Here is an 11,365-nt window from a genome sequence, read left to right on the forward strand (position 1 = left end):
TCTCCTCTCCTATGGCCAAGTGTATGTTTCTGTGAACCAGGCAGACATGGGTGCTCTTCCTCTGCCTAACTCAGCCCTGTCCTTGGAGCCTGCTTCTTCAAGATGGTTGGCAAGGCCCGTCACAGCTTCTTTGGGTCTGCACCTGTGCCATGTCTCCAGCTCACATGGGCGGGCCCCACAGGAAAGGAGAGCTGGTGAAGTAGTAGAACATTCACCTGCTCTCAGCCCTCAAACACCCAGGGTTGGGACCTCTTGTTAGAACGTGTTTCGATGTATGTAAGGGCTGTGATGCTATCTTTAAAAATATTCTAAATATTTCACACCAAACTATGTAAAACTAATGTAACAAATATCCATGTACCTACCACCCAGTTTAAGAAATAAAATGTGACTATAGTTCAAGGCCCCCGTGGCCCCTCTTCAGTTGTATTTTTCCTCCCCTCCACCTAGTGGTAACCATTATCCTAACTTTGGTGTTTACCTTTACCATGCATTTTTTTTATTTTCTGAATGCATATGTATCTTTAAACAATGTATAATATTGTTTTGCATATCTTTTTAATTGTATCTTGTATATTTTTTTCTAACTTTCCCCCCTCAACCTTATAATTGCAAGTTTCTTTCTTGTGGTAGGTATAACTGTAATTTACTCATTTTCACTCCTGTATAGTATTTTAATATATGAATAAAGCATAGCTCGTAATAGAACATTTTAGACACATCCAGTCTTTGTCCACTTTTATAGAGTTGAAATCATCGTGTTAATAAACTCTTAAATTTTGTTTTAATTAAATATCACTCATTTTTACATATTACTATGCTGACCTTATAGATTGTATATAATTCTTAATAGCTGCATCATATTCCATAGAATGGAAATACAATCATTTTATAAGCTATTCTGCTTATTGGACATTTAAGTTCTTTCTATTTTTATCTGGAGATGCTTTTCTTTTGTGGGTTATTTCCTTAGAATAAATTATGAAAGTTGGATTATAACTTTCAAAGCTATAAATAGGCATGTGGATCTTTATGTACATAATCAAATAAATTTTAAAAAGAGTTGAACTTTACCTTGCAGATATTAGTGTCAGTGGTACTGTTTCACCAAATCCTTGCCAGCATTAAATATTATCACTAGAAATTTTTCTACACTATTGCCCTTTTAATTTATTCTTATAGTAAAACGGAACATTTTTCAATATGTTGCTTTTACTGATTATATCTGTGAGACAGTGTCATCTGCAGATTTTAATATATGAGACTTTAACAATTCTCACTTAACACAGATTGTAAATGCATTACATTTTCAAAGAATAAGAATTATGACAGAATAAATGACATCTACTATGTGTGAACTCAAGAAGGCTTTTTCAACCCAAAGTGTTTTAAGTTTGCAGAGTACATATTCTTGGGCCTGGTACCCGTCTAAAGATTTTTTTTGCTTTTTCTTCAATTTTGCTTTTAGCTTGTCCCAAAATCTGATTTCTTCTCTTCCACCTTTGCTTTGGAATGGGCAGTGACCGGTAGTGGGAGGGGCAGGAAAAAGGGTTTCTCTACGAAAGGTGAGATATTCACCAGAGGCAAAAGAGGATGCCCAAATCAAAGGACTAAACAAGGCCAAAAGCCATGTTCAAGTGTTATGTGAAAAACCTAGTAGGGAAGCCTCAAGAATCATCAACTACATAGGAAGCTGGGGTGTGAGTGTAGGGGCACCAGGCACAGCCTCCATGGATCCAGAAATCTAGGGCCAGGTAGAATAGAGCCAAGTGGAGAAGGCTCACCTCCACGAACTGTCTGTGAGTGTCTAGGAAAGAACAAAGCTTGGGAGTGCTGCTCCTCACCGGAACTATCACCTATTTGACTTACAATGGTTTATATCTCCTGCTGTATTAAGCCAAGTGCATATAAAGTCCCTTTAGTAACCTTCAGTTGCTCTTCTTTTATTCAAATCTGCTTGCTATCAGTGGAGATATTGAGTAGGTTCAAGTTTCCTAGCACCCAGCTCCAAAGCATTACAGCATCTTTGAGATATCGAGGAAAAGACGCCATGTTAAAGAACAGCTTTCATGAATATTTGCCAAATAACCATGTTCTAGGTTATCTTGTAGTATCCTCCTTTACAAAATAAAATATTGCCACCACTCCACCCTTTAAATTATTCCATAAATATTACTTTACAGATAACAAAGTACTTTTGGGTATACTTTCATGAAAGTGTTTAGACTTTTTCAGTGATTTGACTTTAATAGACTGTCTTCCAAAACTTTTCAATTTCAAATTTGTTTTCAACTTTAAAACATAGAGCTCTTAATGAAAAGAAAAACCACAGACTGGGAGAAAATATTTTCAGGTCACAGATCTGATAAAGGACATGTATTAAATATGTAAAGAACCCTCTAACCTCTATTGTAATAAAATAATTAACCCAATTTAAAAAATGGGCAAAAAGATTTTAACAGACACATCACTAAGAAGATATATGGATGTCAAATAAGCCTATGAAAAGATACTCACCATCATTAAGAGGCAAATTAAAACCACAGAAAATACCACTACACACCTATTAGAATGTATATTAAAAACCTGACCAGACAACATTAAGAAAAGACATTGAAGAAGACACAAATAAATGAAGAAGTATCCCATGTTCATGGATTGGAAGAATTAATATTTTTAAAATGTCTTTACCATCTAAATCAGTCTACAGATTCAATCCCTATCAAACTCCAATCACATTTTTCACAAAAATAGAACAAAGAGTCCTAAAATTTGTATGGAGCCACAAAACACTCCAAACAACCAAAGCAATTTTGAGAAAGAACAAAGCTGGAGACATCATGCTTCCCAATTTCAAACTCTATTACAAAGCTATAGTAATTAAAGCAGTGTAGTATTGGCATAAAAACAGAAACATAGATTAATGGAATAGAAAGCTTGGAAATAGACCCACATATATACAATTTATTTATTTATTTATTTATTTATTTATTTATTTATTTATTTATTTATTTATTTATTTATGATAAAGGAGCCAAGAATATACAATGAAAGAAAGAACAGTCCATTCCATAAATAATGTTAGGGAAACTGACAGCTTCATGCAAAAAAATGAAACTGGACCACTATCTTATATCATACATAAAAACCAATTCATAAAGGATTAAATACTTAACATAATACCTGAAACCATAAAATTCCTAGAAGAAAACATAAACAGTAAGTTCCTTGACATAGGTGTTAGTGATGATTCTGAATCTGACATCAAAAGTAAAAGCAGCAAAAGCAAAAATAAACAAGTGGGACTGCATCAAACTAAAAAACTTCTGCACAGCAAAAGAGATCATCAACAAAATGAAAAGGAAACCTACTGAATGAGAGAAAATATTTGCATATCATAAATCCTTGAGAAGGGGTTAATATCCAAAATATATAGAGAACTCATACAACTCAATGGCAAAACATTTTTTTTTTTGATTAAAAAATGGGCAGGAAGTCTAAACAGACATTTTTACAATTAAGACGTACAGATGGCTATCAGGTACATGAAAAGGTATTCGGCATCATTAATCGTCAAAAAACGCAAATCGAAATTGCAATGTGTTTTTTTTTCTATAACTGCTTTGAAAATAAATAGAACTGCTAAGGGAACTTGTGAATACTCTTCCAGATAATCTTGGATGTTATTCTAGAGTACAGTTTTTAATTTTTTTTAAAATATTTATTTATTTAATTGAAGAAATTATTTAAATTTTCCCCTACCTCCCCCCTTTAGTCTCTCCCCTACCCTCTAGTAACTACTAGTCCATTGTCCATGTCCATGAGTCTCTGTCCTGTTCATCTGTTGCTTTTAGGTTTGTATCCCACATATAAGTGATATGTGATTTTCAACTTTTTCTGTCTGGCTTATTTCACTTAGCGTGATTATCTCGAGGTCCCTCCAGGTTGTCACAAATGACAGTATTTCATCTCTTCTTATGGCTGAGTAATATTCCATTGTATATATGCACCACAGCTTCTGTAGCCAATCATCTATCAGAGGACACTTCATTAGTTTCCATGTCCTGGCCGCTGTGAATAGTGATGCTATGAACATCGGTGCACAAATATCTTTTTGGATATGTTTTCAAGTCTTTGGGGTAAATCCGCAGTAGAGGGATTGCTGGAGCATATGGTAGATCAATTCTTAGTTTTTTAAGGAGGCTTCATACTGTTTTCTACAGTGGCCATACCAATTTGCAGTCCCATCAGCAGTGTATGAGGGTTCCTTTTTCTCCACATCCTCTCCAATATTTGTTATTACTTGTTCTGTTGATTAGAGCTATTCTAACAGGTGTGAGATGGAATCTCATTGTGGTTTTGATTTGCATTTTCCTAATAGCTAGCGATATTAAGCATCTTTTGATATATTTGTTGGCCATTTGTATGTCCTCTAGGGAGAAGTGTATGTTCAGGTCCTCTGCCCATTTTTTGATTGGATCATTTGTTTTTTTGTTGTTATTGAGTCATATGAGTTCTTTGTATATTTTGGATATTAGGCCCTTATTGGAGGCGTTGTTTGCAAATATATTTTCCCATTGAGATGGTTGCCTCTTTACCTTGTCGATGATTTCTTTTGCTGAGCAGAAGCTTTTTAGTTTTATGTAGTCCCATTTATTTATTTTTGCTTTTACTTCCCTTTGAGGTCAAATTCATAAAATTTTCTTTAAGTCTAAGGTCCTTGAGTTTCATTTCTATGTTTTCTTTTACACATTTTATTGTTTCAGTTCTTATATTCAGGTTCCTAATCCATTTTGGGTTAATTTTGGTGTATGATGATAGACAATAGTCTAGTTTCATTCTTTTGCAGGTGGCTTTCTATTTTTACCGGCACCATTTATTTAAAAGGCTTTCCTTTCTCCACTGTATGTTTTTGGCTTTTTTGTCAAAAAATTATTTACCCATATAAATATGGGCTTACTTCTGGACTCTTTATTCTGTTCCACTAGTTTGTGTGCCTGTTTTTCTGCCAAAACCATACCGTTTTGATTACTGTCACTTTGTAGTATAATTTGAAGTCGAACAGAGTGATGCCTCCAGCGTCATTCTTTTTTCTCAAGATGGCTTTGGCAATTCGGGGTCTTTTGTGCTTCCATACAAATTTGATGGGTTTTTTTGTTCCATTTCTTTAAAAAGTGCTGATGAGATTTTGATGGGGGTTGCATTAAATCTGTATAATGCTTTAGGTAATAAGATCATTTTAACTATGTTGATTCTTCCAATCCAAGAACACGGAATATTTTTCCATTTCTTTGTACCTTCTTTGATTTCTTTTAACAGGGTCTTATAGTTTTCATTATATAGGTCCTTCACATGTTTCATTAGATTTGTTCCTAGGTATTTTATTCTTTTTGTTGCAATTGCAAAAGGAATTAATTATCAACTTCTTTTTCTGACACTTCATTATTAGAGTATAGAAACACTATGGATTTTTGAATGTTGATTTTGTATCTAAAAACTTTACTGTATTTGCTTACTGTTTCCAGTAGTGTTCTTGTGGAGTCTTTAGGGTTTTTTATATAGAGAATCATGTCATCCACAAACAGTGACAGTTTGACTTCTTCATTTTCTATTTGGATGGCTTTTATATCTTTCTCTTGCCTGATTGCATTTGCTAGGACCTCCAATGTTATATTGGATAGCAGTGGTGATACTGGACAGCCTTGCCTTGTTCCTGATCTTAGAGGAAAGGTTTTTAGTTTTTCACCATTAAGTATAATGTTGGCTGAGGGTTTGTCATATATGGCCTTTATTATATTAAGGCATTTTCTTTCTATACCAATTTTGTTAAGTGTTTTGATCATAAATAACTGCTGTATCTTGTTGAAGGCTTATTCTGCATCTAGTGATATAATCATATGATTCTTATTTTTTAATTTGTTTATGTAGTCTATCGATTTGCTTATGTTGAACCATCCCTGTGCCCCTGGGATGAAGCCCACTAGATCGTGGTGTATAATCTTTTTAAGATGTTGCTGTATTCGGTTCACTAGTCTCTGATTTAGGATTTTTGCATCTGTGTTTATGAGAGACATTGGTCTGTAGTTTTCTTTTTATGTGTTATCTTTACCAGGGTTTGGTATCAGGGTAATATTGACCTCATAAAATGAGTTGGGAAGTATTGCTGCGTCTCTGATTTTATGAAGAGTTTGAGAAGAATAGGTATTAAATCTTCTTTAAATGTTTGGTAGAATTCACTGGTGAAGCCATCTGGTCCTGGACTTTTACGTTTTGGTAGGCTTTCTGTTTGTTTTAATTTCCATACTGCTGATCAGTTTATTTAGATTTTCCAGTTCTTCTTGATTCAGTCCAGGAAGGTTGTATTTTTCTAAGTACTGGTCCATTTCTTCTAGGTTATTAAATTTGGTGTTATATACTTTTTCATAGTGTTCTTGTATGATCCTTTGTATTTCTGCAGTCTGTTATAATTTCCCCTCCTTCATCCTTGATTTTGTTTATTTGTGTCCTTTCTCTTTTTTCTTTAGTGAGTCTAACCAGGGATTTGTCAATTTTATTACATTTCAAAGAACTAGCTCTTTGTTGCCTTTATTGTTTCTATTGTTTTTTTGTTTTCAATTTCATTTATCTGCTCTAATTTTGATGATCTCTTTCCTTCTGCTGACTTTAGGCTTCATTTGTTCTTTCTTTTCTATTTTTTTAAGATGAAGCGTTAGGTAGTTTATTTGGGCTCGTTCTTGTTTTTGTAGATAGGCCTGTAATGACATGAACTTTCCTCATATGACCGCTTTTGTCATGTCTCCAAAATTTTGATATGTTGTACTATCATTATCATTCGTGTCCATGTATCTCTTGATCTCTCTTTTTATTTCTTCTCTGACCCAGTTATTGTTCAGTAGCACGTTTTTCAATCTCCACGTATTTGTGGTTCTTTTCGCTTCCTTTTTACGGTCGATCACTAGTGTCAAAGAATTATGATCAGGGAATATGGTTGGTATGATTTCAACCCTCTTATATTTGTTGAGGCTATCTCTGCATCCCAGTATGTAGTCAATCCTTGAGATGTTCCATGTGCACTAGAGAAGAATGTATAACAGCTGTTTTGGAGTAAAAGGCTCTGTAAATGTCAATTATGTCCAGTTTGTCTAATGTATCATTTAAGGATGTTATTTCCTTACTGATTTTCTGTTTGGATGATCTGTCTATATCTGACAGTGGGGTATTTAGGTCCCCTATTGTGATAGTGTTTTGGTCTGTCTCTCCCTTTAGTTCTGTTAGTAATTGCTTTAAGTATTTCGAAGTTCCCTGATTAGGAACATAGATATTAATAAGTGTTATGTCTTCTTGGTGCATGATTCCCTCAGTATCTTTCTTTACCTTTTTTTATTTTGAAGTCTATTGCATCTGATATTAATACCACTACTTCCGCTTTTTTCTGAATGCCATTTTCTTGAAATATCATTTTCTACCCTTTCACTTTAAGTCTATATCTGCCTTTGGAACTGAGATGTGTCTCCTGGAGGCAGCATATGGTTGAGTTTTGTTTTTTGATCCATTCTGCAATTCTGTGCCTTTTTATTGGTGAGCTCAGTCCATTTACATTTAGGGAGATTATTGAAATATGAGGCCTTTTTATAACCATTTATTTTTTGCTTTCTGGTAGTTCAGTGTTTCCATTGCTTCCTTGTCCTTATGTTTCTGTTTTCTTTATTTTGGTTGGCTTTTGTGGGTTTTCCCCCTTTCTTGTTTTATGTTATATACTTTGGTTCTGAATCTTTGGTATGTGGTTACCATCACAAATATGTAAAGGATAGTGTGTGTGTGTGTGTGTGTGTGTATGTATACACACACACACACACATACACACACAGTGATCCATTTTCTGTGCATGCCTTATCTCCATTCCCTTTTGCAAATTTGGATCTTTGACTCCTCCCCTTTTCAGTCATCGTTATCTCAGTTTGTCCCTATGTATGCTGAATGTTCATTACTACCTTGCTATAGCAAATCTCTTCTTATTTTTAAGCTTGTAATGCCCTGTTCCAAGTAAGAGTTGCACTCTTTTGCTTTTATCTGCCTGCTAGTCACCTTACTCCTAATTATGTTTTATTTTTGTTTTTTGTTTTTTGTTTTTGTCATTTTGTTTCAGGTGAGCTGACCCTTTTCAGTATTTCCTGTAGTGCAAGCCTCATAGTGTAGAATTCTCTCAATTTTTGTATGTCTGGAAAAGTCTTACTTTCTCCTTCATATCTAAAGGAGAGCTTAGCTGGATACAATATTCTTGGCTGGTAGTTCCTTTCATTTAATAATTTGAATATTTGATTCTACTCCTTTCTGGCATGTAAGATTTATGCCAAGAAGTTTAACGATAACCTAGTGGGTTTTCCTTTATAGATTATCATCATCTTTTCCCTGGCCGCCCTGAGAATTCTGTCTTTGTTGTTGACTTTTGATAATTTTAATTCGATGTGTCTTGATGAAGGCCTTTTTGGGTTGAGATAATTGGGTGTTCTATTGACTTCTTGAATTCCAAGCTCCAGCTAATTCCTTAGTTTTGGGAAATTCTTGTAAACTGTTAGTCTGAAAATGCTTTCTAATCCCTACTTTTTTTCCCTCCCCTTTGAGAATTTCCATTATTCTTATGTTTCCTTTCCTGATGATACCAACTAGTTCTTGTATTTCTCTTTCATTATTTTTGATTCTCCATTTTCTCTCTACTTTCCTATAATCTATTTCTAGATTTCTGCCTTTGATATCACTGATCCTTTCCTCCATTTGGTTGACTCTATTTTCCAAGCTTATTATTTCATTTTTCAACTCTTGCAGTGTGTTTTTTTAATTTCCATAAGGTCTATTTGGTTCTTTTTGAGGGCTTCAAGCTCCTTGCTAAAGAACCCATTCTGCTCATCTAGTTGTTTTTTCAATTCCCGAAATTGTTGATATGATTAATTTTGGATCTCATTGAGTTTCTTCAGAAGTACCATTCTAAATTTTCTGTCATTTAAGTCACATATTTCTATGTCTGTAAGCTTATTTTCTGGAGATTTTTCTCTTTTTTTCTGAGATACCTTGTCACCTTAGTTATTCATGGTGTTTAATGGACTATTTCTCCTCCTGGGCATTAATGGAAGTATATTCTGATTTTTTTCCCAAAAAGTTTTATATATAATGGTCCCTAGCCTATTGCAAAGAAGGTGTTTTTCTTTTGGTTTCCAGTAGTTGGCATCTAAGCCTCTTGGATTTCTGCTTTATTTAAAGTCTTAATAATGTCTTTTTTTTTTTCTTGCAGATGTTTAATCATGCTCACTACCCTTAGTCTCAGTTCCTGTCAGTGTTAGCGACCATTTTGGTAGCATTGCTCAGATTCCCCTGGGCTCCATGGTGTTCTGTCTCAGAGGGTATGGGAGGATGGGCCTTCTGGGTTAGGGGATGGGGTCTGTGGCTCAGTTTTGGTTTTGGAACCGTGGCTGGTAAAAATCAAATGTTATTCTTCTGTCATCCCTGCTTCTTTACTGTCCTGTTTCTCTGCCTTCTGCCCTGATGAGTGGGCACTGTCGCCAGCCGCGGGGAGCTCACAGCTCTCCAAGTCAGGGCTGTTCAGGAAACTCACTGCTCCTTCTCCCTTTCCCTTCCTCCTACAGGGAGCTCCAGCTGCAAGAGGCAGCTTCTTTGTTTCTCCCAGTCCACTGCCCAACGCCTGGGATTCTGACTTGCTGGTGTGCAGTTTGGGTGTTTTTTGTTGAGTTTTAGATGTTCAGCTTATGGTTGTTTTAAGGGGAGAGATTTGGGGGCATCTCTCACTCTGACATGGTTCTGAAGTCAATCCAGTTTTTAATTTTTAATGGTTTTTCTGAAAATAAAAATTGGATCATAGGTAAGCATATAACATATGCTGAATTGAACATTAAAAAAAATAACCTTGCAGTCATTATGCAATTGAGAATAATTATCAAACCTGAAAATGCATTGTCCAGTACATTAGTGCTATACCTCAGAAAGAATCAAATATGTCTCTACATTGGTTATATATAGAAAGAAGATAGTGCAGATTCGAGGCTAATAAATATTTATATTAATTAATAGTTGTTTAATTGTTTGCAAAGCTGTTTCATAGTGTTAAGTTGGAGAAAAAAACTGAAACATCATTATAATTTCTGCCTATCTGTTCTAAGTAAATCTAACTAGGATCTGGTTCACAGCATCTCTAGATTCACCTATGGTACAACTCAGTTTGAGAAAATATTGGAATGAAGTTTAGTTCAGTGTTCTCATTTGTTTTTTGCATTCATGCCTTCGTGGTAATTCTTAGGTTAGTATTTTTACTGATGTTTCTTTATAGATTGCAAAATTGGAATCTCTTCTAGAGTCAAAAGAAGATCACTGCAACAGACTCATTGAGGAAAATGACAAATATCAGAAACATTTAGGGAACTTAATACATAAGGTACAAGTTTTCTTACAGCAATATTTGTCTCTTAAAAGCTATGTCAAATATTAAAATAATAGAATTTTGGAGCTAAAAAGGCTCTGAGGGATGACATAACAAATTTATATTGATTTACTTCATAAAAGGTCCCCATTAACCTTTTAGCTGAAAGCTAGCAAAGAACATTGTGTATATCTATTCTTCTGCTGTCAGCAACTTCAGGTCTTAGTATTGCTACTTCACATGAGGGTAATTATAAATCCTGCCAACTCAGTGTTCTAGTTTAAGATTTTTAAAAAGCACATTAACTTTAACCAAATGGATCGTATCCCTGAGTTGACACATATACCACTTGTCTGGACTATGACTCAGATCACAGTTGACTAATTACGACTGTCCATTTTTGTGACACTTCGCTTTCTGCCTGATGAAGAGACGCATTATAATTCCATTTCTATTCATATTTCTGATTTCAAAATCTAAGACAATCTTTTGACTACTGTAAAAATTTTCATTGATAGGAGTCATATAATTGAATTGAACTTCAACTTGTAGAGATTTAGAAAAAAATAAAATAAATTAAATTAAAATTTTAGACTTTATCCAAGAATAATTTCTTTACCTTATTTTTCAAAGGTTAGATCATATGAAGAAATTATTGAATGTGCTGACCAAAGGCTCAAGATATCTCACTCCCAGATTGCATTGTAAGTTGAAAAGCTTAATTTTTAATTTTGTAAACATTTACTGATATGTTATTTTGCTCTCTGGCTTGCTAAATTCACTTTTTCTTAGACTCCTAGAAGGAGGGAAAATGTAGTTTTACAGATTAAGATCATTCTTCGATAATGTAGTTAGTCTTGTCTATTCAATTTCTGGACTACTTGAACAACCAGATTTTCTGCTTCCTTTCTCAGCGTTCCCTTTTATTTCAGGGGGGTT

The 11,365-nt window shown here is 34.5% G+C and overlaps 1 protein-coding gene across 1 annotated transcript in view; it reads left to right on the plus strand.

Annotated features, from left to right (window-relative positions):
* Positions 1-11,092, plus strand: part of CAGE1 (cancer antigen 1) — a 36,576-nt gene extending 25,484 nt beyond the window's left edge. Inside the window, exons 9-10 of the mRNA XM_016161015.2 lie at positions 10,337-10,441; positions 11,065-11,092. Coding sequence (XP_016016501.2) covers positions 10,337-10,441; positions 11,065-11,073 — 114 coding nt within the window. The 3' untranslated portion in view covers positions 11,074-11,092. The remainder of the gene's footprint in view (positions 1-10,336; positions 10,442-11,064) is intronic.
* Positions 11,093-11,365: the final 273 nt, after the last annotated feature.

This window comes from Rousettus aegyptiacus, unplaced genomic scaffold (assembly GCF_014176215.1).
Source record: "Rousettus aegyptiacus isolate mRouAeg1 unplaced genomic scaffold, mRouAeg1.p scaffold_m13_p_1, whole genome shotgun sequence".
NCBI classification, from domain to species: domain Eukaryota; kingdom Metazoa; phylum Chordata; class Mammalia; order Chiroptera; family Pteropodidae; genus Rousettus; species Rousettus aegyptiacus.